This window comes from Delphinapterus leucas, unplaced genomic scaffold, assembly GCF_059928025.1.
Source record: "Delphinapterus leucas isolate spDelLeu-1000000601 "Yukka" unplaced genomic scaffold, BTC_Dleu_Yukka2 spDelLeu_asBTCV2_sq25, whole genome shotgun sequence".
Lineage (NCBI taxonomy): Eukaryota > Metazoa > Chordata > Mammalia > Artiodactyla > Monodontidae > Delphinapterus > Delphinapterus leucas.
In genome coordinates, this window is record NW_028322234.1 from 14,977,873 (window position 1) to 15,004,449 (window position 26,577).

The 26,577-nt window shown below is 53.8% G+C and overlaps 3 protein-coding genes across 6 annotated transcripts in view; 1 reads left to right on the forward strand and 2 right to left on the reverse strand.

Annotated features, from left to right (window-relative positions):
* Positions 1–1,119: 1,119 nt before the first annotated feature.
* On the reverse strand, positions 1,120–6,782 carry HSD11B1L (hydroxysteroid 11-beta dehydrogenase 1 like). The gene is made up of 7 exons (XM_089905607.1): positions 3,662–6,782; positions 3,448–3,578; positions 2,719–2,830; positions 2,246–2,337; positions 1,850–1,943; positions 1,552–1,717; positions 1,120–1,450 (listed from the first exon to the last, which is right to left on the reverse strand). Exons 1-7 carry the CDS (start codon positions 3,732–3,734, stop codon positions 1,255–1,257), a joined length of 864 nt encoding a protein of 287 aa, XP_089761733.1. The 5' UTR covers positions 3,735–6,782; the 3' UTR covers positions 1,120–1,254.
* On the forward strand, positions 5,755–7,672 carry MICOS13 (mitochondrial contact site and cristae organizing system subunit 13). Its single transcript, XM_022557114.2, has 4 exons — positions 5,755–6,045; positions 6,734–6,911; positions 7,110–7,161; positions 7,448–7,672. The coding sequence occupies exons 1-4, from the start codon at positions 6,017–6,019 to the stop codon at positions 7,543–7,545; spliced, it is 357 nt and encodes a 118-aa protein (XP_022412822.1). The 5' UTR covers positions 5,755–6,016; the 3' UTR covers positions 7,546–7,672.
* A 3,639-nt stretch (positions 7,673–11,311) lies between these two features.
* SAFB (scaffold attachment factor B) overlaps positions 11,312–26,577 on the reverse strand; it is a 34,354-nt gene continuing 19,088 nt past the window's right edge. For 2 of the 4 annotated variants that reach the window (XM_089905581.1, XM_089905585.1), the window contains 16 exons: positions 26,523–26,550; positions 25,070–25,580; positions 24,597–24,646; positions 23,726–23,820; positions 21,824–21,973; positions 21,664–21,746; positions 21,209–21,348; positions 20,965–21,053; positions 19,273–19,379; positions 17,096–17,383; positions 15,810–15,947; positions 15,328–15,370; positions 12,651–12,769; positions 12,235–12,335; positions 11,785–11,851; positions 11,312–11,615 (listed from right to left, as the gene is read on the reverse strand). In XM_089905581.1, coding sequence (XP_089761707.1) covers positions 11,498–11,615; positions 11,785–11,851; positions 12,235–12,335; positions 12,651–12,769; positions 15,328–15,370; positions 15,810–15,947; positions 17,096–17,383; positions 19,273–19,379; positions 20,965–21,053; positions 21,209–21,348; positions 21,664–21,746; positions 21,824–21,973; positions 23,726–23,820; positions 24,597–24,646; positions 25,070–25,580; positions 26,523–26,550 — 2,127 coding nt within the window. In that variant the 3' untranslated portion in view covers positions 11,312–11,497. Of the gene's footprint in view, positions 11,616–11,784; positions 11,852–12,234; positions 12,342–12,650; positions 12,770–15,327; positions 15,371–15,809; positions 15,948–17,095; positions 17,384–19,272; positions 19,380–20,964; positions 21,054–21,208; positions 21,349–21,663; positions 21,747–21,823; positions 21,974–23,725; positions 23,821–24,596; positions 24,647–25,069; positions 25,581–26,522; positions 26,551–26,577 lie in introns of all 4 variants that reach the window. The other 2 variants (XM_089905580.1, XM_089905584.1) reach the window with 1 other exon arrangement.

A 26,577-nucleotide genomic window follows, 5' to 3' on the forward strand; every position in this document is an offset into this window, starting at 1 on the left:
GCTTTACATTGTTGTGTTAGTTTCTGCTGTATAACAAAGTGAATCAGCTATACTTATATCCCCATATCGCCCCCCTCTTCCGTCTCCCTCCCACCCTCCCTATCCCACCCGTAGCTAGCTGTTTATAACATTGTTTCGTTCTTCAAAACATTGTTTTGTTTTAATAACATTGCTTTCATTTAGTTTTTATCTTTACAGTTGCTTTTTCTTTATGCGAGCACTGCTGGTTTACCATTTTAAGGAAAGTGTCAATTTTTAATTCATTAATCTAAATACCAGTGATGTGCAGGTGCAGCCCACACGTTGCCTTAAAGAGGGACAGTCTGGTGTCAGAACCCCAGCTTCTGCCTCTGACTTCCCGTCTAAGTTTCCCCATCCATAAAATGGTAACAATGGTAGCACTAACCTCTGGTTGTGAAGACGTCACGAATGTCAAGTGCGTAGCGCCTGATGCAGGCTATCATTATTGGTGCACAAACCATGTTCTTCGTGCTGCAAATATAGCCTTTGGCCCACAATCGGTTACACTTCCTTCCATCCCTGACTTCCTGGATGACGTCCATCTGTCTCTCAGCCTCCGTTTCTCCACCTGTGAAATGAAGGTGAGAGTTCTGGCACCAATACACACATCCCTCTTCACCTCCTGCCACCAGCAAACTGGAAGGACCAAGGAGTCTGAACAGATGTGCAAGGGAAGAAAGCTTTTTATTATCAAATGGGAGGCTGGATCCAGCCCAGAACATTCTTTTCCTCTTCCCCCTCCTCAGACCCCACCATCAACTCGACAGCTTCGAGGGCTCCCCTGCTCGGGAAAATGGTTGTGGGATGCTCCGAGGCTGAGTGAGTGGAAAGAACAAATCAGGGACGCAGTGGTTTCAGGTCGCAAACAGAGAGGGTTCCAAGGGTGGCTCAGTAGTGTTGTGACCTGCTTGATGTGGCCAGGGCCCTGAGGCAAGTCACATAGCCTCTCTGAGCCTCAGTTTGCTCATCTGCAAAATGGAAGCAGCAATCATATCATCAATGACAGCTGAGAAGACTGAGGTAATTAATTGCCTTCCAAGTCCCTGACAAGATGCCGGGCACGCCCCGAGTTCTGACTGTTTTCAGGTGCTGGTAGTTTTTCTCAGGTTTACTTTTCTGTCTTGATGACTTTCTTTTGGCCCTTGGCCACCTGCTCAGAGGTGTCTGTCCGGGCTCCAGGACGACTGGCTGGAGGGTCTTCTGGGAAGACGAAGGGGCATTAAGCCCAGGGGCTCAGGCAGCAGCGGGGGTCGTGATGTTGAGCTCCTGGCGGATGAACCAGGCCCTTGGCTGTGGCATCCAGCCGCGAAGCAGGCAGAGCAGATGGAAGCGCCACGGGTAGAAGACGCCGGAGGCACGCGTGGCGCTGCCACGAATCACAGCCAGGGCTGCCTTGGGCCCTGGGGCCGCCTTGGCCCTTGTGACGCCCCTGGGGACAGGAGGGTGCGGTGGGGACTGTGGCTACGGCTGAGCGGCCCCCCACACCCCCTCCCCGCTCAGCCTGGCACCGGCTCGCGTCCTGGGCCTCACCTGACTCCCTCGGCGGCCGAGGCGCGATCCTGGAGGCCCAGGACGCACATGGTGATGGCGACGTTCACGTCCTGCACGTCCAGCTCCCGCCGGAGAGAGCCGAAGAAGCTATCCAGCGCGAACTTGGCCGCCGAGTAGGGGCTGGAGAAGGACGTGGGCACGCGGCCTGGGGGCGCGGGAGGGCAGTGGCTGAGCGGCCACACGCCGCTGCTCCTCCTCCGGGAAGCCTTCCTGCCCACTCCAGGCTCGCCCCCATCGGCCCCATGGCTTCCCCACTCCCCGCCCCGCGTACACGCACCTAGCAACGAGGACACTACCACCAGGGAGCCCTTGCTGTCAGTCAGACTCGGCAGCGCCAACGAAGTCAGTTGCACGTAACTCAGGAAATTCACCTGGAGGTGGCGACTGCGAGTCACCGGGCGGAGGAGGAACCGAAGGCCAGAAGGGGCAGGGGCGGAGCCTAGAGCCTGGGGGCGGGGCCTTGGTATGTAGGGGCGGGGTTCGAGGACTGGGGCAGAGTTCTGAATGGACGAGGGGGAACACCAGCCTGGGGCGGAGCCAAGGTCAAGAGGGCGGAGCCTAGAACCAGGAAAGTTGGGGTCTGGAGCTGGGAAGGGCAAGGCCCGAGAGGGGAATGGTGAGAGGGTGGAGTCTGGCGGGAGGGCGGAACCGGGGCCGCAGAGGGGCGGAGAACCTGCATGAGCCAGCGTGTCGCCTGGGCGCTGCGGCCCCGCGTGCCTGCTGGGGCGGTGCCGAGGTGGTTCATCACCAGGTAGTCCAGCCCTCCTGGCCCGGAGAGGCCCATCAGCCCGGAGCTGTCCTTAAGGCTCCGCCCCCCGCGCCCTATGAGACACCACCCATAGCCCTGCCCCTTGAACTAGCGATGCTCCGGGCAGAGCATTGACATAATGAGCTCTGACCCAGGTAGCGCCCCAACTAAGATCAAAGAGACCCCGCCCTACTCCCTAACCAGGCTTCATCCCTGATCTAATGAGGCCCGGTCCAGAGTTCCACCCACTGGATGCCATGAGGCGCCACCCCTAGCCTTGCCCCCAGACCCATAAATCTCCGCCCTCAGACGGCCGTTACTACCACACCCCCGCCCCAATTTGGGTCGTGCCCCTAAGGCCTAGGCCAAGGTCCCAGACTCCAGGCCCCGCCCCTCACCCAGCTTGTCCAGCGCAAACTGCACCACGCGCTCGGGCACCTCAGGGGAGGCCATGTCCGCAGCGATGTAGAAGACCTTGGGAGCGCCCAGCTTCCGGCAGTTCCCTACCACCTGGGGGGGCCAGAGCTGCCCGTGGGCCCCTCCACCCCAGCTGGCCCCCCTCCACCTGCCGGCCCTAAAGGGGCCCCAGCCTGAAGCCCCCTCCCCTGCTATGAGCCTCAGGTTCCATTCAACATCATGCCTGAAGTGTTACCACTGGGGTAGCAAACTGGCAGCCCATGGGCCAGAATAGGGGACATTTTGCTTGTTCAACCATCAACATTTAAAACGCAGATTTCAAATAAATCTTGAGATTTCTGACCTCTTGAAATTTTGGAAGGTTCATCCCCAGGAGCTGCACATTTCCTTGAAATAACACTGGGCTGTTTTGAACTTGAGAACCCTAGCTATCCACACAGCCTTTGGTTACTATCAATACTCCTATTTAGTGAGGAACAGTCCTTGCTTTACAACTGTCTTACTGATTCAACCCCACATCACAACCCAGGAGAAGGTCCTTTTATTGTCTCTGATTTACAAATGAGGAAACTAAGCCTCAGAGAGATTAAGTGACTTACCCAAGGCCACACAGGAAGCCTGAATGTTTGCAGGGATTCAAACCCAGGCCCTGTTCCCCGTTCCCCCCCCCCCCCCCCCCCGCCAATTAAACTTGAGATGGAGTGTCTCACCTTCTGCAGGAGAGCCTCGGTGTGGGCAGTGAGCACCAAGTGGGAGCCCAGGCGCGCGTAGTGATATGCCAGCTCCTCCCCGACGCCCACGCTGGCTCCAGTCAGCAGCACACGGGCTCCCTGGAGGCTGGCTGGCAGCGAGTAGGGGTGGTCAGCTTGGGGGATGGACAGGACAGCCAGAACGTTCCTCTCACCCCCACCCCCAGGCACTCACCTGGGTCAAAGTTGTCATCCCAATAATAGGCAAAGAACAGGGCTCCCAGCCCCACGAGCAGCAGCACCTTCATGGCCCTCCCTGGGCCTGCAGCAGGAGAGAGGGGGGGCCGGCACAGGCCTGGCCCACAGTCACACCCCAGTCACACCCATTTCCCCAACGGCGTCTTTGTTCGAAGAGCCAGCGGTGATGCCCCTGGCCTTGCCCCCTCTTCTCCATCTGCAGAGCCACCACCTGGTCCAGGTCATCATCTAGCTCACCTGAACCACTGCAGCAATCTTCTTCCCCTACTGAAAACCCTGCCCGTTTCACTTAGAACAAAAGCCTTGGTGACCAAAAAGGGTCTGCTTGGACCAGCCCCTCTTGCTCACTCTGCTTTGCCACACCAGCCTCTTCACTGTTCATTGGAACCAGCCACTCACCATCCTGCCTCAGGGCCTTTGCATTGGCTGTTCCCTCTACGAGGCTGTATTTTGTATTCCCAAATACAACTCAATGGCTTGCTCTTTCAAGTCTTGGCTGGAAAAATCACCTCCTCAGGGGGCACTTCCCTGGCCTCCTTCTCTAAAGCACCTCTGTTCCTGGTCACCCCCTCTCTCTTACCTGTAGAACTTTTCTCCTTCTCAGCACTTGTCATCCCCTGAAATCATCTTGATGATTTGCTACCTGTTCAGGATCCTTCTCTCCCCTTAGACTCAGCTCCATGAGGGCAGAAAGGAAATGGAAACCTGCTTCTGTTTTGCTCCCTTTTGGATCTTCTGTGCCCTGAACTGCCAGACATGCAGTAGGTACTCAACAGATAGACTGACCCAGACTGATATGAGGAAGGTGAGAGGTGGGGGAGCCCAGAAAGATAACTCTGTCTGGAGACACCCAGAAGGAATCGGACACTCAGGACTGGCTTGGAGATGGAGGTGCCCGTGTTATTTACTTGTTCCAGGGAGAAGGTGAAAGATATAAACAGGCCAGGTGATTAAAGTTAAGGGGGTCATGGATCTCCCCTGAAAAGGGCACAAGCCCATCACATCTTAGGGTTTCTATCCTCTGAACTGCATGGGGCAAAGAGGAAAGGCCATAGGGATCTTTGTCCAAAAACATCTGAGATGTCCCTTCCTGCTCCAAACCCTCCCAGGGCTCACCACTGCCCCAGATGGAGACCACACCCTCCTCACCTCAGCCCACGAGACCCAGCAGGTCTGGCCTCGGCTCTCTGTCCATCCTCATCTTCCCCACTTCCTATCCATGAATCTATCAGTTCTCAGAAAAGTGAACTCCTCGCCCTAACCCAGTCACGCCAGCGTCCCCTCAGCAGGGAACACTCTCCCACCTCTCCCCACTTCCAGGGAAAGCCCTGAAGCCCCACAGCTCAACACTCTCCTCAAACTGGCCCTGACCATAGTTCCCTCGCAGGGGTTGGCTGGCAAACTGGGTGGGTGAGTGGGCGGACAGATGAATGGATGGATGAAACAGCCAGGCTCTGATGGGGGAGGAAAGGAGGAAACCCGATCCTCGCAGAACCCACCAGCCCCCTGACCTCGCCGGGCCCGTTTCCCCTCTGGACAAAGGGGGCGTGCGACTCACTGCACTCTCCCAATCGCGAACTCACCCACTCAGGCCTCAGTTTCTCCCGCTGTCCAGCGGGGCTGGGGTCCGGGCCTGGGAGCCACGCGTGCGCCCCTCTGCCCTCACTTCACCACTGCGTCCGCCAGGCTCCGACCGCGCCCCCTCCCGTAGGGTCTGAGTCACGCGACTCCGAGCCCACCTCCTCGGGGGGAGGGGCTATACTGTGGGGACTCCGCTCCCAGGCGTTGCCGGGCAACAGCCTCCCGCCTAGCTCTCCTCTGGCCTCAACCACTGACCTGATCACGTGACTAAAGGCCCGCCTTTCTCGTACAAATCAGCCCTCGTGTTGCCGTGACAACCGGCTTCCAGGCACTCTCTTCCTGTGCCTGGGCCCTTAGTCCCCCGCGCCGGCGCGGGAGGCGACATCTTGTGGGTCCCCCTCAGGCCCCACTCTTGTCACCCGATTCCTCTTTCCCTCACGTCACGAGGGCCGTGCCGCCCCCGACTGCATTTCCCAGGAGGCTTGGCGGCTAAACGAGCCGTCAGGCGCCTCACGTGACTTGCCGACTACTCTTCCCAGACAGCTTTGCGGCGGCTGGGCCCTGAGGACTAAGCTTCGCGCAGTTGTTTTGCAGTGGGACCGCAACCTCTTTCTGTTGTCTAGGTGCCGAGACTCCGACTCCCGGAGGCCTTTGCGGCTGACAAGAGACTACGCCTCCCAGAGGCCTCTGCGACGCCGCAACCGGAAGTGACGGGCGAGCCAAGTGTCCTTGCGCGCGGAGCGGAGCGGTCATGGTATCCGGAGTGTGGTCGCTGATGAGGTTCGTGGGGCCACCAGGAGGGCCCCAAGCCCCCGAGAATGTTCCCTTCTGCGAGCACCCTCCATCTGGTTTGCTCCCGATCGGCTTTTCGCCGCCCGTAGTGTCAGGTCTCCCGTGTCTGTCCAGACAGGGTGGAGCTTCTCGCCCCCTTCCCGCTTCCTAGCGAGTCCGTGGCTTTCCCACTTTGTACCCGAGACCCCTCCGAGCCTCAGCTGCCCGCTCTGTAATATGGGAGTGCCGCACGCCTTTGTTGGGAGGTTAATGCGCACCCAGAGCTGCGTATGACAGGAAATGACCAGGGACACTTAGAAAACCCCCGCGGGTTCCTCGCGGAGCATCCCTCGGGGCTGGAAGGTAGAAGGTGGTCAGGAGTCTTAAGTCTTCACTGTACCCTGCCCTCTGCGGGATCTTGAGTGACACTGTTTCTCTCCAGGCTTCAGTTTACCAGTTAAATGGAGCTGAGTATCCCTGCACGCCTTAAGTGCTGTGGGTCAGGCACCCCTCTGGGCTCCCAAAATGCCCTGTGCTTCCCGCATTAGCTGCCTGGCTTCAGGTGTGTCACTCTTTGGACTGTGGGCACGCCCCTCCCCCTAGGGGTCTAACCCTCACCCCCATACCTGCGGGCCTAGACCCGGGAGGTGGCCAGCAGAATCTGCTGAGCTGCTGTGATTCCTTTCTCTGCCTGCAGGTTCCTCATCAAGGGCAGTGTGGCTGGGGGCGCTGTCTACCTGGTGTACGACCAGGAGCTGCTGGGGCCCAGCGACAAGAGCCAGGCAGTCCTTCAGAAAGCTGAGGAGGTGGTCCCCACAGCCGTGTACCAGTTCAGCCAGTACGTGTGCGAGCAGACAGGCCTGAAGATACCCCAGGTACTCCGAGCTTGGATTGAGGCTACGGCTCTGCGGGAGCAGGGGCGTCAGCTCTGGGGTGGCGTTTGATCCCCGGTCCCTCCTGCCCTGCTTGGCTTTCTCCACACTGGGGCATGTGCTGCTCTCCCTGCCTGTGAGGGAGGCGTGGGCTGCCAGGCCTTCCCCTTTCACCAGCCCCTTCTTCCCCTCTCTTCCCAGCTCCCAGCCCCTCCAAAGTTTAACTTTCACATCCGCGAGTCCTGGAATTCAGGTAGGCCTTGGTCCGTCTGCTTGCAGGAGAGTGGCCCCAGATACTTCCCACCTCCCTTCCTGGCCATGCCTTTCCATCACTCTCCTTCCTGCTCTGTGTGCACCTGCTGCCCCCGCCTCCCCGCCCCGCTGCCCCCAACGGATCTGAAAGAGAAAAGGGAGTGGAGATTCCAGGGAGGTGGGAGCAATATGTGGCCTCCACCTGTTTCCCTGCATGGAATTGACAGAGCCGGAAGTGGTGCCTCTCAAACTCTCTGCTGAAAGCGCTGGGCCCTCCTTCCCCACAGGCATCATCACGGTGATGTCCGCTCTGTCCGTGGCCCCCTCCAAGGCCTGGGAGTACTCCAAGGAGGGCTGGGAATACCTGAAGGAGCGAACCAAGTAGCCTGTCAAGAGGAAGCTGCCTGCCCCAGGCGGGAACAGGGGCCGGGGCGCCATGGACGCCAGACTGGGACCCCACTCCTAGGGCAGCTCCCGGCCTTGCCGGCCCAATAAAGGACTTGGAAGTGTTCCCCGATCCGTGTGCTGGCCCCCGGGGCGTGGGCTCCTGGCTCCTGGGGGCTCTTCAGGGCCTGACCTTGACCGAAGGCCAAGGTTCACCCCTTTGTATCTGGGCCCTGCCCACTGGTGGGCCCTCGACTTTGTATGGTGAGTGGGAGCAGACCACTGCCCTGGGGCTCAGGGCCCATCTGCGTCTGGGGTCTTCTCAGTTCTTGGAGGGCTGAGCACAGGGTGGGGCAATCTGGGGGTAAGGGCTGGTCTACACAGCTGGGAGCCCCCAGAGCCACTGATTGTCTGTCCTGCTCAGCTCACTGATCTGCCCGCCTAGTCTAGTCCCTGTCCTCCTGCCCTCACCTGGTTTCCACTCTCATTCCACCCTCTCCCCACAACCTGGGGATTCCTGGGGAGCACAGACCTGGAGGTCATGGCCGTGCAGGGAGTCTCCCTGGCCCACAAGGGCCCAGTTTTCCAGATGTTCCCTGCTCCCCTGGGAAGCCTTCTCTGACACCCGCTGTGTCAGCTGCTTGGTGACCTAAATGTGTCTCCGTCCAGCTGGAGCTCTGGGGAGGGTGGGCCCTTGAGATGCTCCCTGTGAGATCTCCAGCACCCAGTCACAGAGCATCCCACCATGGTGACGGCAGGAGGAAACCTCTGCCCCGGACAGGGTAGGAGGTGGGCTTGGGTGGGAGCCAATGACTGGCCCAGGAAGCTACCCTGGGAACAGGGAGGAGGCCTGGGTAATGGTGCCCTGAGCTGGCACAGGATCCTCTGTTCCCAAGAGTTCCGGAGTTCATGTCAGTTGGTTTAGGGGATAGAAGTCACCCAGGGACATGACTCAGGAGGGGACAGCACTGTTACAGATGAGGGAAGCAGAGACCAGAGGCCAGGGCATCTCCCAGGCTCGCCTGGGAGCAGAAGCCAGCACGTGTCCATCCATCCATCTGGCCAGGGAGGAGTGGGGAGGGCGGGGTGCTTGGGGAGGGAGAGCCCTGAGTGACCTGTGCCACCCTGGTCTCCAGGAATGGTCTCCAGGTGGGGTCTCCCATGTCCTGTGTGTCACCTGAAAGCCACCTGGGCCCCTGTGGAGGTGGGAGCGGGTCTATGATGAGGGTGGGATGGGTGGGGCCTGGGGCCATCCTTGATGCTCTGCTGCCGAGGAGGGAGCTGGTGCTGGCCATTTCGGAGGCTGAGGGCACATCCTGAGTTCAAGGACAAGCCCTGTGAGCTGTCCCAGTCTGACTCTCCGTCCACAGAGCCCTTCCAGCAGCCTCATGGGCCCATTTTTTACAGATGGAGAATACAGGAGGGGTTTGTGCTCAGGGCGCAGGGAGCTGGGGTGGTGCCATGCGCTCCACGAGGCTCCCTGAAGCCTCACGACCCTTCCAGAAAAGCGCACAGGAAAGGAAGCCAGTCTTTGAGCTGCCCTGGGGACGTGTGTGTGTTTGTGCGTGCACGTGTTTTCTAGTACTGAAACCAGCCTATGGTCACTGGCCCAGGGTTGGCCATGGGCTCTGCTTGACCCCATGGCTTTCCCGCTGTCCACACAGACCAAGCTGACAGCCTGGAGACCAGTGCTGCTCTTGCCCCTGTCTCCTCATCCAGTCAGACCCCTATTCCTCTCCATCGACTTGTATTTGTTGCCAGTGATCACCTCCCTGCTGACCCCACCTCCAGGCCTGCCCCCTTCCATCTGTTCCCGAGACCATGTCTGATGACGTCACCCCCGTTCAAACACCTGCAGCTCCCCCTGCCCTCCCTGTGAGCCCAGACTCCTCAGGGGCCCTGCCTCCCCTCAGTCCTTCTTGGATATGCCAGCCCAGCGGCCCTCAGTTCCCAGAACACAGCTGGCTTTCCCGCCAGCTTTTGCCCACAACTTTGCAGCCCCTCATTAGGCCATCCTTCCTCCTGGCTGACCCCTGTTCATCCTGCCCCCAGCTGAGATGCCCCCTCATTTGGGAAGCCTCCCCTGTACCCTTCCTCGAGTGCCCTCTCTGGGCTTCCTCAGTGCCCTGTGGGTGCCCCATCACAGCGCCCAACACCTTGGGGCAGATTTCCACAGCTTGGCATCGCTGATATTGGGAAGGATAAATCCGTGTTGGGGCCACCCCAGAGATGGGGTGTTGAGCAGCATCCCTGCCTCCAACCCCCAAAATGCCAGCGGTGCATCCTTACCCACCACGTATGACAACTGCAAATGTCTCCTGGTGCTGCCAGTTGTCTTCGCGGGACAGAATCACCTCGTGGTTGGACGTCCAACATGGGTCTCAGTGGGCTGAAACCCAGGTGTGGCCATGGCCGGTTCCTTCTGGACTCTGGGAAGAATCCGTTTCCTGCCTTTCCCAGCTCCTAGAGGCCACTGTGATCCTTGGCTGGCGTCCCTTCCTCTGTCCTTACAGCCAGCAGTGCGGTCTTCCGCTGTCGTGTCCCCTTCTTGCCCTTCTCCCTATTTCCCTTACAAGGACCCACCTGGGTAACCCCAGATACCATATGAAGGTTCTTAATTTAATCCTGTCTGCAGGTCCCTCTTGCCACGTGCGGTATAAATTTACAGGGATTAGGAGGGGGATGTGCCTGGCCTGGTGGAGGAGGTGTATTCAGCCAACAGGTGGAAAGGCCTGGTCCTGTGTCTGTCTTCCCTTGTCTGGGCCCTGGGGGGACAGGGGCCCGGTTAGCCTTGGTTGTTGGTACATCTCAGCCTTCAGACAGGGCCAGACCCTTCTTGAGTGTGAGATGGAGCCAAGAGGCAGGCCTCTGAGCACTATTCCCCTAATAGGGGGGCCTGCCCCCAGCCCCATCCATACAGACCCAGGGCCCCTAGAGACAAGGAACACAGCTGACCTGGGGAGGTGGCACTGTCCCACCGAGCCACCCCTGGAGTCCAGGCAGCACTTGAACCCTGAACACACCTGCACCTTATGTGGGGTGAGACCCCCCGCCCCGACTCGGACTCCTCTGTCCCGGCAACTCTCTTTCCACTCCGGCCCCTGCCACTCCCCAAGGTGGACTTCACCTGGTGTCCAACAGCTCTTCTGCTCCTCTCACGGCACACGTGGTCATCTCTCCTCCCCACGAGGATGCAATCCCACTCACGAGGTCCCTAGAGGAGTCAGATTCAAAGACAGAAAGTAGGTGGTGGGGGCCAGGGGGCTGGGGACTGAGTGTTTGATGGGGACAGAGTTTTAGTTTGGGAAGAAAGAAAAGTTCTGGAGATGGACGGTGGGGATGGTTGTATGACGCTGAGAATGTACATAATGCCACTGAACTCTACCCTTAAATGGTTAAAATGGTCAATTTCATGTTACGTGTATTTTACCACACAAAACCCACAAAACAGCCCGTTCAGCAAGGGTGTCATACATGGAGGCAAAATGTGGGCGATTGGAACAAACATCTGAGGTATGTCACAAGGCCCCTGAGGAAGGCCAGACGGCTGAGACACACGACCCAGACGGTCCTATGAACTCTGGGCCCAGGCTCACGCAGGCTGGAAGGTGTGTGCTGCTGGCAAAGTGCTTCTGGAAAACCCAACAGTCCCCGAAAGCTGCCCCTTTCCATCCTCTTTCCCTGAAAAAAGAGCTGTGGCTTAGCACTTATGAGTATAATTTCATTTTACTTAAAGACGTGAAAATAAAAAGACACGACGCTTTAAATAAAGGGTATGTGAACAGAAACACATTTATTACAAAAAACCAAAAAAAAACAAAAAAACAAATTCACATTGTATTGAGCTACAATATGGCAGCAGATAAAAAAAAAAATTATTGTACACAGTTTAAGGGAACTCTTAACAGAACATATTCTTGTTGCCACGTGACATAACACAGGAGCCCAAGCACTTAGTAGCGGCGAGTGAAGCGGGCGTCGTTGGGTCGGCTCCCCCGGTTCTGGCCCCCAAAGCCGCCACGAGGGATCACGTGGCCCCGAGAGGCCCCCCCGGGGGCAAAGCTGCCGCGCCTGAAACAAAGGCAAATTATTTTTATTTTTCACTCAGTGGGCTCTGCCCTGTGCCTGTGCTCTCTGGGGCCTCCTTCCTTTTAGCAGCAGTGACACCCGCCCAAGCACACAGCACCTTCACTGACGTGAGCCCACAAGCAAAGACAAGACCGGTGACAATGCGCCTTACCCCGACATGCCTCCCCGGTTCATCATGTGACCTGGCCCCGAGTGACCAGACATACTTCTCTCACCGCCTGGAAAACAAGGAACAGTTTTCACACAGCGCCTCCAGGCACAGGACATCAAGTTCAGAGGACACGGGGCTCAGACAACTCGAGTCCCTTTCTTGAGCCACAGGTCAGTCCGTGGAGGATGTGTGAGCACACGGATTGCACACACCCACTCTCCTTGCTAAGTCACGGTGAAGAGGAGCTACGGCACCCATGGCACACCTCCTGTGCCAGACCTCACCCACTCACCCACCCAGGCCGTAAGGAGCAAGGCCACACGCTAGGGAGAGCAGAGAAAGCTGCTCCCGCCCTCACGAGCAGTGCCCAACGTACAGCAGGGGCAACCCCAGCTTCCCGGATGCTTCTCCACCGAGACAGATGCACCTTGGCCAAGGGCCAGTCCTCACCTTGCCACCTCCTATGGTCCCTGTCCATCATGCCTCCGTCAGCAGCGCCCTGCCACGCACGGTCATCCTCCATTCTTCGGCTGTGGTCCCCCCACTCACGTCTGCCCCTTGGAGAAAGACATCTCTGATTTGGATTGCCCCCACCTCTGCCTTCCAGGAGAGCAACGGCACTGGGTTTGAGAGGGTGCGTTTAGCACTTTGTGACCCCAGCCCTTTGAGCAACGGGGGCTGCGGGGGAACGGAAGTGGCATTCGATCCGATGCTGCTCAGAGAACTCAGAGGCAGCCTGGGCCGTGGCGAGTGCGCTGGGCCCGCACTCAGCTTATGCCCAAGACCAGGGGTCCTCAGCCAGACACACCAATCCTGCCAGCTGGGTGAGAGGCCCCGGCGGGCACCATGGGACGTGAGACACAAACCTGGGGGGAGGAGGCAGCCCCCGGCCCTCGCTCATCCTCTTGTCAGAGCTGTATCCGCCCCACCCATCACGGGAATCCCGTCCGTGGCGCTCTGGTCCTCCGTGGCGTTCGGGGTAATGCTGGACATTAAAGGGTCAAAACGAAAGAAGGCCTCAGTACAACCCTGGATCCCAGGGCCTTTGGAGCAACAAGTTAATAATGACAAGGACGATGACTCAGACAGGAGCCCCTGCAGGCCCGAGACAGTGCCCGCAGGCCTTCTTTACACTGTCTGGGGCCACACAGGACCCTTCAGCTGGCACAACACAGCCGCACCCCCTAAGTCTGCTCAAGGCCTGGGGAGGAGCAGTGCTCATGGAGCCCAAGACCAAATTAGGTTCTCCCTAATCAGAAGGCAGAGATTCAGGCACCAATGGACTGAAGCGTGCTGGGGCTGAGCGACTGCCCCACACCAGGAATGGACCACGCTGTGCCAGGTGCTTGTGCGCTCAGAATATAATCAGGGAGCCACCAGAGCAGAAGAGCCACCAGGGATCCTTTGACATGATTCACTCCGGGGCCTGGCATCCTGTCCTGCTTTGTCCAGACACGGCTCCTTGGCAGCCCAGCGGCTTACTCAGTGGCATGGCCACGTGAACTGCTTGGCCGGCACAGACCCCAGGAGGATGAAAGAGGACACCTCATACTCTAGCCCCTTTCCCTTCAACCCAAGCCCGTCCCTGCCGGCTGCAAGAAGGCCCAGGCTGACTTTCACGGAGCTGGCGAGGTGGCTCTGGCTCCACAGCCCTGTTCTCTTGTTCCACAAACCTGGTCTGTGGCTTTGGGGCTTTTGCCCCAGGACTATGGTCTAACTGAGAAGGAAGGAGAAAGGCGTCCTGGTAACGAAGCTCCTTGGGGTCCCGCCCCAGTGGCCCTGTCCCCGTCTGCATCCACGGGAATCTCCTGGGCCAGGGCAGGTACACGGTGGCTCCACATGGGAGCCCTGACTTCGTGGCCCTCGGCGCACTGGGCAGCACCACTGCCTGCTCCCCATGGCCGCTCGTCCCCAAATGTGTGCCCACACCGCCCTAAACACAACAAAAGGGGGTCAATCTTACAAGATGGACAAAATAGAACATTGTTCCTTCAAGGGGCAAAATCACAAGCCAACGTGTCCAGGAAAGTCAGTGCTGGCAAATGTAACAAGGGCTCTCAAATGGGATTCTGCAAGTAGTTCTATGAACAACCTTCAAAGTGCATTGACTTTAAAAAAATTATAGCTCATGCTTTACACAGCTTCATTTAATTTTGGACAAACATTTAAGAATGACCTTTTATCAATAGCCTTCTGAAGACTAATCAGACAAACATTTAAAGGATGGAAGTTCATCTCAGCAAGACCTAGTTATTTAAAGCCCATTCCCATCTCTCCCTGGTGTTTTAAAATTTAACCAACATTCTCCTGTCTAACAACCCACTCACCCACGGACCAGTCCAACAAGGCCCTGAGGCCTGTGCTGGTTTTCCCTTTCTGTGTCAGACGTCACCATTTGCCGTTCGGGGCAGCAGTTGTGTCTTACTTGTGATTATGGATGTGAGAACACAAACACTCCTCTCAGTCAGGAGAGCACTATCTAATCAGATGAGAATAGCTATCCACGGTCAAGAGCAACACGGCAGGACTGGGCAAACACTTGCCACAGACACGTATGTCATCTCATTTAACCCCTCACTCCACCTCACCCTCCCTCCCCTCCTTTCACAGCTGGAGAAACAGCCTCAGCAGAAGTGGTGGCACCGCGATGTGACCCTGGTCCTGATTCTGGAGCCTGGACATTTAACCACTGTGCTCAACGTCTCTGCCAAAGGAAACCCATGACACTAGGGGTACATTTAGCTGCATGGGAGATTTATGCCTGGGAGCAGAGAAACAGGAATCCCGTGAGGGTCATGGAATTGCTCCTGAGGTGGCAGCGAACTCCTCAGATGCAGTCAAGGAGCTTAGCCATTCCCAGCCATGTTCTCAGGCATGGAGGGAGGACAGGACTGAACGTCTGTGCTGTAGTCAGGGAGAAGACTGACCCACAGGGCAACGATTCTGCCAGAACGATGCCCTGACCACAACTTTCCCTCATCCCTCTGATTCTCCAAGGAAACCCACTAAGAAGTCAAGGCTCTTTGGGGAAGTTCTCAATCTAAATGTAAGATAGGAAAAAAGGAGAAAACTGAGCTTGTTTTCTAATGTGTTCATTCTGCAAAGAGAAAACGTGTGGGCCTGACTCAGTTGCTTCCAGAGGCTCAGCGGGGGCGGGTTAACCCTGCGACCACTGACACTCCAGGTGCACTCGGGCTCCGTGACACGAGGCATCGCGTCTAGTCAGTGCTGTGGGTCACAAGGCACTTCCCAACAGAGCCTGCCAGCCTCATGCAAGGCTCTCCAGCACTTCAGTACCGGTGTAGTCACTAAGGTGTATAGAACCTTAGGGTCAAAGCCAAACAGGCTTCAGAATACTTGTTTGAATTTTGGGCCAGCACAAAGCACAAGCTATTCACACGGTCATCCCACAGAACGTTGCAGGTGCCGCACTCCCTTACTCGTTCTTCCTCTAACTCAGGTGGAGGAGGAAGAAGGCAGGCAAAGGGAAGAGAACCAACTGTACAGGGAAAACTGTGGCTACAATCACAGCTTCTGACTTACCTGTCCTTCTCTTTCTCCCATGATTGACCTTGAACCTTCTCTCCTGAAAAAAGCAATTTAAATGAAAGCATAAGGAGAAAGATAGGTTGGTTAAGTCCCCGAACGGAAAACATTTCCACTTGAACCCAGGTAATTCACACACATTCTGCTGGTTCAAGTGGGCTGGCTACCTAGAAGCCTAGAGCCTAGAAGAGCCACTCGAGCTCTTTGTCATTAAGAATGAACCAGGACAGGGACTTCCCTGGTGGTCCAGTGGTTAAGACTTTGCCTTCCAACGAAGGGGCCTAGGGTTTGATCCTTGGTTGCGGAGCTAAGAAAGATCCCATGGCTCGGGGCCGAAAAACGAAAACGTAAAGCAGAAGCAATATTGTAACAAATTCAATAAAGATTTTAAAAATGGTCCACATTTAAAAAAATAAAAAAAAAAGAAAAGAACGAACCAAGACAAAACATGCATCAAGCAAGCAGGGTCAGTGGCTGACCTGTCGACTGAGTGGTCAGGGTAGCGGCCCCGGTCCCTGTGGTCAAAGTCGTGGAAGCGGTCCTGGCGGTTGAAGTCAGAATGATAACGCTCATCCAGGGCGGCCCGCTTAGCTTCTGGCCAGTAAGCATCATCTCGCCTAGGAGAGGAAGCAAGAGGACGTGCATTTCCCCCTCCAAATAGATTACCTTTGCGGAAGCTGGTAAACTTGACCCTCCCACTGCCCCTATCACTTCACAGAACGAGAAGGAACTTTATCATTAGTGCCCACATGAGCTGAGAGTGCCTGGAGGGGTGACGTGGGATGTGACTGAAGGGCTCCGTTCTCTCTTACCCCACATGCCCCTTGTCCCCCACAGAAAAGCTCAGGTCTCCCTGTAGGAGGGGATCAGTGAAGTGGGTGTCAGCAGATCCCCTCTGGGAACCTCTCACGGCCATGAGGGTCGGCCAGTCTACCAGGACAATTATTAGTACACTGCTGTCCTTCTATCCCAATGCAGACTTGACCAGCAGACACCAGGTGGGGAGGACTTTCAGTAGCACTTGAAATGTACTGGTTCAAAAACATTTCTGACCATAACAGACTCTCCCCTCAGTACCTTGTAAAATGCATAAAAAGTCCTAAGACACCTTAAAGGCACTTTACAGAAGTCTCAGTGTTATATTACACAGGGACCTCTCTAACCCATGCCAGTAGAAAGATTAAAGCAAAGGAACAAACACACACCACCAGGCAGTCTCCCCCAAGACACCATGCATGTGGAAAAGCTCTGATAGGATCATTGCTAGGATTATCACCCCAGACTCCTGACAGCAAGATCTGAGACAGGCCTTCACTGGTGGTTAGCGTTTTAGTATTCGTATGGCCCATCAGCATGTCTGGGGAATTAAAACCAATCTCATTAACAGAATGAACCAACACAAATTACTGCAATGATTACAAAACCTGAAAGGTGCCCAGAAGGAGGTGCTGGCCCCGTGCCCAGCCCCATGTGTTATGTGCTGCTCTGGGTGTCTGAACTCCTTCCTGGGGGAGGGGGCGGTGGTCTGTGCTGGGACCTGAACCTAATGATTTAATAAGCACCACTTTATCCAACCATTTCTCCACCGATCTCAAACTATCTCAGGTTCCCAGATGAAGTACAGAATACCAAATCTGACCGTAACAAGTACTTGTGCTTCCTTTTAAGTAAAAATCGTTGTGTTAACAGGACTCTGGGGACCACAGCACAATTCTAAACACCAGGGGCCACCTCAGGGGCGGCAGCTAGGAGTGGCGTGGCTTACCGCCCGTCATCGTAGGGCCTCCGCACGGCGGGCCGCCGCTCCTGCTCATAGCGCAGCTCCTGTTGGCGCCGCAGCTCCTCGCGCTCGTGGTGGATGCGCTCCTGCTCGCGCCTGCGCTCGTGCTCCACGCGCATGCGCTCGCGCTCCAGCCGCTCCCGCTCCAGCCGCTCCCGCTCCAGGCGATGTCTGTGGAAAGCCAGCCTCTCGCGGGCGATGAGCAGCCGCTTGCGCTCCTCCCGCTCCAGCTGCGCTTGCATGCACTGCTCTCGCTCACTGCGCTCGCGCACCCTGGAGGCAAAGAGTAGAGGCTGCAAGGGCCTAGGAGCCGCAGCAGCGCCCAGTACCGAGGGCCTCTCCCAGCAGGGGGAGCTATGGATGGAGCCACGGCTCCGCCCCGGGGTGGGATGGGGGGCCCGGGCTGCAGATACACTTAGCAACAAGCAAGGGCCAGCGGCCGCTGGGTGGTAGACGCAGCCCGGCTGTGCAGGACCCCGCCAAGGCTGAGGGCACTGACAGCCTGCTTTTGCAGGTGATACTGATGGTACCCAGCACGCTTCCCTCCAGTCTCCGTGTACAGCTGCCAGGTTGTCTCCTGTCTATCCTCTGCTCTGTGTTTAGACACATAATCATACCAGCAGAAACGTCTAATCTTGCCTTACTTTGTGTCTGCATCTTAGAAAAAAATGGCTGCAGCTTCCTTGCTTTCAGGCACCATGTCCTGGACCCTGTGTGTCCCCACCTCGACAGATGTACGGCATGCTTTTGGGAAGGAGCCCACGGAGTGAGAGGCCACAGTTTACATGACCACTCACAGACGTGGGCCTTCTGGTTGTTCCCAGCCTCAGGGAAATGGCCACCCCGCCCCATTTTCTTAGCACAGGTTCCTCTCAGGCAAGTTGGGGGAAGTGGCATTGCTCGGTCTGGAACACCAGGATTCAGAAGCCCATGCTACCTCGGGACCGCTCTCCAGGCTGCTGTGCCCCCCGGACAGGTCACTGCCACCACTACAAGCATCCGTCTCCCCCCACTGTATTTCAGATCAAAATAATGGATGGAAAACCAGTCTCACTGCAGTTTTCACCTGCATGTCCCTGATGCCTGGTGAGGCTGAACGACGTTTCATGTTTCATGACCATGTGTACACAGCCCCTTCTGTCCATCTTCTATCGGGTTATTTTTTATCTATTTCAAAAACACCTTTACTACCATCTGTCACACATCTCTGCACTTTCTCTTTGGTCTTTCATTGTATAGAAATTTTAATTTAGTCTGCCTCTCCTTTATAAGTTTTCAGTCCTTTCAAAAGCTCAAACTCATAAATATATTTACTTTTGCATTACACGGATAACTAATTTTTATGTTTATGTTCAGCCAGCAGTTTATGTTGACAATTTGTAGTGATGTGAGCCAGAAATCCAAAGGACTGTCCGAAGGCACAGCCAAGTGACCTGAAGCCATTCTGGGGCGAGCCCGCCCTTTTCTCACTAGTGGGAAATGTCACTTTTATCATGTTAAACTCCCACACGCACATGGGTCAGTTCTACTCATTTGCTAATTACTTCATCAAAACCGCACTTTTTCTTTGCCCACTGCCTTTCCCTTTCCAGCACAAAGTTCTGTACGGCGTACTACAGAAAACAGTGCTCCTGCCCCCTTTCTCAGTCTCATTCTGCTAGCCTTTTTACTAATGGTTCTTACTTTTTAAACTACAGTTAAAATTTTTTTTTCTTGATAGGAAACATTAACTGTCACTCAACGTGATCGACGTCATTTCTGCTTAGTTTTTAAAAATTATGAGGACTTTGTCTTGGGCTTATTTAAGGATGAGGACCTCTCAGCTCTTTCACTGGGTCTGTCCTACTGATTTTCCCTATTCACAGCTTCTGGAGCAAATTTGCTATGTTCTGTTAACTAGCACTACTGTCCCAGGAAAGCATTCCATCTCCCTGCCATTGCTACCTCCCAGAATCTTCAAAATATCTGTCTGAGAAAACAGTTTGAAAAAAGTCACAGAAGGAAGCCAGTGCACAGGAAGTCTGTGAACTAAAAGCCAAAGGAGCAGAGGTTTAAAGCAATATTCCACCCACAGGGGACTTGGAAAATATCCTCCCAGGACAGAGTTATCACCAGTCAACGGCAACACCCAAACCAGTCCACATTCCTGGATTCTGACTCACCTGCGGGACTCTGAGTCTCGTGACTTCCTCGACTCTTTGACTTTATCAAAGGACACAACAGACCGCTTCTCCCTGCTAGCCGATTTGCGATCCTGGCTCTTGGAAACCTGGTTCACCAAGAAACATTGAAAAGTTAAGGTAGAAACAACAAAAGGAAGAATCAGGTGTGTCCAGGTCCAAGCATCCAAGATCAGAAGAGAAGATGAACGTTTAACGAAACAATCAGATAACAAAGCCTTCTCTCCTAAGGAACTTCATGTTTGCTTATCGTAATTCAGAGTCACAGACTGTCATTACCATTTAATGCTAAAATATGACTCATCGAGTTCTTTCACTAGTCAAATGGAAACGAGTATCTTACCAGAAACTTTTTGTAAGATAAAAAAGTATTTTTTTTCACTTTGTCTTTTGCGTCCCAAACACATTCTTTAATATTAAACATGCAGCGATGCCCAATTGAGGCTGCTTCTGGTACGTTTGAGGATTCCTTATTTGTGCCGACTGCATTATTTTTTGAGATCTACCCGCCTCAGCCCTCAAATTCACACTTCCAATTTGCCATTCTACATCATTTATTATAAAGTAAGGGGAAACCGCTCTAACACAGTAAAATATTTGCACAAACACAGGCAGACTGAAATGCCATAATAGAAATGTCAGCTTGCAAATGGTCCACAACATTCAGAAGCTTAAACGGTTTATCTTCTGGGCAGCACAGGTTAACATGGCAGGTCTGAGGCTGGTGTTAGAGAACTTGGCATTCAGAGTGTCCCTAGTCAAGAGTTAACTGGCAAAGGTGGTTCACTGTGTCCAGACCATGCAAACGATGATTTCTGCTGAAAACCTGCTCTCCTTCGGTACTTGCCTGGAGAGGGGCCTACGTGACCAGCCCCAGTAAAAACCCTGGGAGCTGAGGCTACAACGGGCCTCCCTAGGCAGAAGTATCCCTCTCAAGCGGCTGCACTGTCGCTGTTGCGGGAGCCATCACGGGAGGGAGAACACAAAGGAGCCGGCAGGGTCCCCTCCAGACTCCCCACACCTGTCTTTCCCCGCCTGCCCAGCTGTGTATCCTCTGCATCACTGAAGCCAATCTTGACTGTGACTACAACTATGTGCTGAGTCCAGGGGGGCCCCCAGTGGATCTCAGAATGTGGGTAGCCTTGGGGACCTGGACCCACATCCATCAAAGTTGTAAGCCTGTCAAAAGTTGAACGTATGAATATCAACAGCTACCCATAATCCCAGTGGCAGGCAGAGTGAAGTGGTAAGAACCTAAGACTGGCACTCTGTGGATTCCGTGTTCTGTGGAGCATCTGCAAGTAGTCAGAGTATGGACTGGCTGTAAAGGCGGGCCGGAAGGCTGGCTGGGTCACACGGGGGTTTAGGAATGCACGATGAGAGCTGCTGAAACTTCCAGGCTGGCAAGGAAAATGGACTACTGTACCCTGATTCAGGCAAACAAAGCCAACCACTCCCATAACTGAATTTGAAAATTAGTTATAAAAGATGAAAAAGCAACAATTCTTATCATACAAACTATGAAGCAAAGCTTTTAAACTTTCCCATTTTTAAAGTTCAAAAAAACCTACATTTTGAAAAGGCTGACAACTTTTCTCAAGCTCAAGAAGCCCCTAAAACACACATAGGAACGTCAGAGGAAATAAATACCCTAGGTGGGAAAGGAACACTCACTCTGTCTTTGGATCCTGATGTTTTGACACTGATAACAGGTACACCTTTAGATTTATCCATCACCACAGTCCGCTCAGTTCCTCGACTTCCTACAGGAAGAAAGGAGCAAGATAAGAAGCGGCACCTCCAAATGAGGAACAACAATCAACTCCATAGGCAACAAATGTAGTTTGTGTTGCCAACTAACCACACCAGCTAGGAACAGAACACAAGGTGAAATCTCCCATACCCATCGGTCAGCTACCTGATTTTGTGGTTCGAGATCGTTCTGAAGGGCCAGGTTTCTGATCATCCTGATCTTTGTTCTTTTCTCCACTTCCATCTTCACTCTTTTTAGCATCATCTTTTCTGTCGGGCTTCTCTTCTCTCTTAAGGTTTGCAGATCTAAAAATAACACCCCAGACACAAGTGGGTGAGAAGAGATATTGAGGGAAAAAAGCCAGTGACGATGACAGGACTCTTGCAATGAGCACCAAGGGATGAGGAGGCTGCCTCAAAGGCATCAACAGGATGGAGAACAAGGAGCCTGCAGAGGGACTGGAGTCATCTCCCAGGACTAGTGGTGAAACCGACCTCAACGAATGCAAAAAAGTAAAGGGGGCGAGGGCCTCACAGCCTTCCCCATCTGTGGAAAACGTGAAGGACGTGAAATGAAGAAAAGGGTCACCTTGGCCACAATCCCCTCGGGAAGAGTAATACCTGTCAGCATTGCTAGACTTCTCTTTTTTCCCCTCCCCTTCTCTTTTGTCAGAAGTTTTCTTCCCAGCAGGTTCATTTTTTGCCTGAAAAAGAGAATCAGGTGGAAGTATTACCTTATTTCCTAACATGGTCACATCCCGGGAAGAAAACAGCCCCTTACTTTTTCTACTGAGATCATCTTCCCGTGGAGCTCTGTTTTGTGCAGGTGGTTAATGCATTTTGTGGCCTCTTCCGCGGTGGACATGGTAACAAAGCCGTAGCAGCGAGCTCCAGGACTCCGGGCGTTGGTCACAACCTTGGCGCCCACCACCTTGAAGGAAAGCACACAAATATGGCTCGGACACGAAGCCCGCCCACAGATCCCGACACTGCGGTTCATGCTGCGCCCCCCCGCCCCCCACCAGAGACCCTGAGGACAGGTGGACAAGTAGCAGGTAGAGGCTGGGGAGGGTAATGCTCCTGTCTGGCTGCTCCTCCTCCATCCTGCCTGCTCCTCTAGGCACCAGGATGACAGCGTGGACGACAGAGAAAGTGAAGCAGAAGGCAGAGTCCGGCCAGCATGCCGTTAACACTATGTAAAATTTGCAAAGCAATGTTTCTGAATATGCAGTCATCTACGTGACCAGTGAAGTAGGAAAACACATATACAGAAGGAGCGACGGGACAGGTTCATAAAGAGCGCTCTGTAATGAAGAGCCCATCCTACTACTAACAAAACAAATTCAAGGAGATGTTTCAGGCACTACAGATACATCCTTATATGCTATTTAACTCTCCCAACAACCTCAGTAAGCTGAAGTTAGGAACACCCTTTTATGGCAGAAGGCACCACAGCTCAGGATAGGTCACACTGGAACCAGTGGCCATGGCCAGTATTCAGACTCACTGTGCCACATGGAGTCTTACCCCCAAAGGAAGGTTTCAGAGTGGTCTGGTCCCTTATTCGAGCCAGCAGTGAACCCAAGACACTGCAGGCTCCAGGCTGACACTTCCCTGCTGAGAGCAGCCATCTGCTTTGAGGACCACAGCAGAATCAAGAAAAGGGTCCCACCTTGTATTACTGAGGCCCAGGGAGTCGTGAGTCATTTTGAGAAACATGTCAAGTTTAGTTTTCCTTAGTTCCTGAATGTCAACAACCAAGGTAAATGACGTTGGTTTTCTCAGTTATCATTGCTGAACCCTTACTACGAACACGAGCCTGTGCCAAGTCTCACTTGGCCAAGGCTGACTGAGAGACAAGGAGGCACAGGTGCAGCGGTTTATCTGGAAGTGAGTCCAGGAAGCATAGGGAGGAAGGGGGAGAGGGAGGGGGAGAAAGAGGAGGAACTAAAGGCAACACACAGGGGACTGCAGTTGGCACCCGGGCGGGGAGGTGGCCCACCTGGGCGTCACGGCCACCCCTGCCGGGCTGAGGATGGAGGGAGACAGGCAGGGGTGGCAGAGAAGAGGGGGCCAGAGCTACCCAGCTGGGGGTGAAAGCAGGTGGGCAGAGGCAGGGCACCATCAGCTCTGCTCCAGTTACACACGCCATCGTAAGGAGGCAGCAACTTTGAGGGCCCCCAGGTGACGAGATGAGGTTCACACGGGAGAGGCGACATGCCCTGGCCACACAACTCTGAGCGGCAGAGCTGGGGCCCATAGCTGTCCACACCGGCCTGGCTCCCCAGATCTTCTTTGTAACCGTATCTACAGCTTCATTCTGTAATCACCACCATCTCACGAAAATGCTACCAGCACCTTCCCACCCTGCCCTCTGCTCCACCCTCCACAGCCCTCCCTGGATTTAAGGCCTAAAGCCAGAGAAATGGATTCAGGAAGCTATCCAGTCGTGTGGTGGCTTGGGGGCCGGGGAAAGGTGAGAAATACAAAGTGGACGTGGGCTCTGGGAACTCCCACTGGGCTTGCATCTCTCCCCGTGGAGGGGCGGACCCGCCACGAGCAATGTGAGCAAATGTGAAGTCAAAGAGCAGCACGGTCACTCAAAGTCCTCACTGCATGGGGACAATAATCTGCGCGTAGGAGCCATACTGCACGGGCTTAAAAATATCATCCCCGGTCTTACCTTCCCATACTTGCTGAAAAGATTCTTCAAATCTGTAGCTCTGGTGGTAGAAGAAAGTCCACTAACCCAGAAATTCCTACCACAACTGCTACGACCTATCACAAAAAAAGTTCAGGTAAAAAACACGACAGCAACAAAATCCTGAGTCTCATTCCAAACCAGACACTTTCCCTTCTTGTCCCAGATGCCAGCAGTACCCAAAGCCGACTGGGGTGTGGGGCCCCGCCCACTGTCCTTACACAAGCTCTGCGCACTAGGCAGGCGGGACCACTGGCAACGCCATTACTATGGCGAGTCGGGGGCTGCTCAGCCCGTGGGAGAGTCCCTTAGCTACCACATGGCATCATCCAATCCAGTGAGGCGACTTTGGAATGTAAGACAGGTGCTATCAGTGTGGAACCACAGAGCACAACCTACCCCTGGTTTTTGTTCTTCTTAGAACACTGATTAAGGAGGAATCTGGACCAGCAAAACTACTTCTCAATCAGTGAATCAATAAAGGGCTCTGGTGTTGATAAATCTGTAATACCAGGGAAATTGCCCCCCACAGCCCCAAGGTATCTGAAACTCGAAGCATTTTCTCCATCTGCAAGTGTCACCATGGCTAAGGAGGTTGCAAATCAGAGGGTCATTCAGGATGGAGGAGCTCAAAGCCCTCTGGCAAAATCAAGCATGAGCATCAAATCGATGTGTCAACTCTGCCCTGCAACCCAGAACCTGCAGTGAGGAGCAGGGCACAGAGTGGAGAAAAGGCTTCAAGACGGGCTCACAGGCACACGTGAGGCAGAAATGGGTGTGGACAGCCCAGAACCAAACACCCGCCACCGTGGGGGCCAAACATGCTCTTGGGGACGATGCCACGCTGACCTACCCTTTTCCTCTTTGGAAAGCCTTTTGGTATCCAAGTCATCTTCGACAGAACTAGAGACAAAAGACAATGTCACTCCAGAAGGAAGAAGCAGACAGGAAACAAACTCAAAATTATAAAATACGTGCTGAGGTTGCATACCTACCCGAAATTTAGTTCTGAAAAAATGATACCCCGACAAACGTGTATTGGAAATCTGACCTAACCATAAGATTTCAGACCCACAGGAGTTAATTAATTCTGCTGGGCTAAAGATAATTAGGAAGAATTAAAGAAAACAACCATGATAGGTTGAGAAAAGAAAAAAGATTATGTAATCAGCTTAAAATAAACAAAGAGAAATAAAACATTCTTTAGAAGTAAACTACAATTGCATCAGTCTGGCTGGCCAATTGCAGAAACAACAGCTTATGTGTGTCATTAAACGACCAATGAAAAGGAGATAGCGTCTGGTCTAAAACTGAGAAAAAACAAACCTCATTTTCTGATCAGCGCCCTCACTGGCTGAGGACTCTTTAGGAGCCGGAGGGACTTCATTACAAGCTTCAAAAGCAAACTTCTTCACGTCTTCTTTGCTATCCCTGGGGTCTGGGCTTGAGGCTTCTGGGGGCGCTTCCGAGGCCTCCTCGCTACAGGCTTCCGTGTGCTCTGAGGCTTTACTACTCTGCTCAACTGGCTTCTCTAGCCCTACAGGCTCACAGTCCGTCCTCTCGCCATCGCCTGTCTGCTCCACGGGCTCCCTTTTCACTACCGCTAACAGGGTGTCTGCCTTGCTCGACTGAGCTTGTGCTGTTGACTCGCTGGCCAAATCTAAATCACCCTCCTCCGGATGGGCGCTGTCAAAAAGGTCCTCTTCCTCCGCAAGCTTTCTGTCTGGCCCCACGCTACTTGTTTCCTGTGCAAATGGCTGCTCCAGCTCGGAACCTTCTTCTTTTACTGGCTCAGATTTACAAGTTTCCCCCAAAATGTCGAGTATTTTCTCATTTTCTACGGATTTAACAGGAATAGAATGGCACAAGGTTTAATTACCAGGGAAATAAAGCAATCACAAATGTGGAACTGGCACGGCTGCCACACTAACACGAAGAGAACTGCTAGCTACACAGAGATTGGAAAACCCGCGGGTACACAAAGTTACACTGGTTACACTACCTGCGCTCCAACCGCCTGCGAGAGCAAGCCTCTACGCTACATGGAAGAGAAAAGCATCCCAGAGATTTAACCCCCATAACCTTCTGGCTGATTCTTGACAGTCTTCATTCTGTCGTCGTTTATATATGACTCTTCCAAATTTAGCTTCCAAAGTCCAAGTTGCTTAACTGAATGTATCACCATTCACTGAACAGCTCAATTTCCAAATTTCTTTGAATTTCTTTTAACAGAACAGTCCAACATGAAAACCAGAATCTCTTCCATCGGTGCTCTGAGATATTTGCAGTCCAGAAAGTGAACAGTTATTTGTTTGGAATTCTCATGAAGAAACTCTTTCCTCTTCTGGAATCCAGTTACGTCTCAATGTTTTAAACCGTATCTCCCTACCACTGCCTGCACTGCCTGAATTAAAAACCACAAAGTTAAGATACTGCCCAATATCACAAGATCTGTTCTGTGGGGTACAGAGGTATTTGCTCTCGAGAGGCATGCAAACTCTCTCTACATACGTTTAAGTGCCGTGTACATTTAAAAAGGCATGAGACAGTTTCATCTCACCAATGCATTTTGCAAAATGAGAAGTTAGCCACTTTCACAGATCTGGTGATATGGCTGGGTTTCCAATCTCTATGATCCTGGTATGTTCTGGATCGTAAACCTTTAGAACAATGTATACTACAGTAAGGTAACTTTTTAAAATTAAAGAATTCAAATTAGAGAAGGTGGAAAACTAGAATGATTCCAAACCCCGCTGCTAAGTTTTTCATTTAACAGTACCTGGCTCCAAGGATGGCTCTTCAATTTCCTGCAACAAAAAATATAAATAAGATTG

What these genes read in the sequence shown, in the direction of transcription:
- HSD11B1L (XM_089905607.1), bottom strand. Translation starts at nt 3,734, where the DNA reads ATGAAGGTGCTGCTGCTCGTGGGGCTGGGAGCCCTGTTCTTTGCCTAT. An exon ending in CGACACGCTGGCTCATGCAG is followed by an intron (nt 1,944 to 2,245) that starts GTTCTCCGCCCC and finishes CGCCACCTCCAG; the next exon opens with GTGAATTTCCTGAGTTACGT. An exon ending in GGTAGTGTCCTCGTTGCTAG is followed by an intron (nt 1,718 to 1,849) that starts GTGCGTGTACGC and finishes CCGCGCCCCCAG; the next exon opens with GCCGCGTGCCCACGTCCTTC.
- MICOS13 (XM_022557114.2), top strand. Translation starts at nt 6,017, where the DNA reads ATGGTATCCGGAGTGTGGTCGCTGATGAG. An exon ending in GGAGTGTGGTCGCTGATGAG is followed by an intron (nt 6,046 to 6,733) that starts GTTCGTGGGGCC and finishes CTCTGCCTGCAG; the next exon opens with GTTCCTCATCAAGGGCAGTG. An exon ending in CCGCGAGTCCTGGAATTCAG is followed by an intron (nt 7,162 to 7,447) that starts GTAGGCCTTGGT and finishes CCTTCCCCACAG; the next exon opens with GCATCATCACGGTGATGTCC.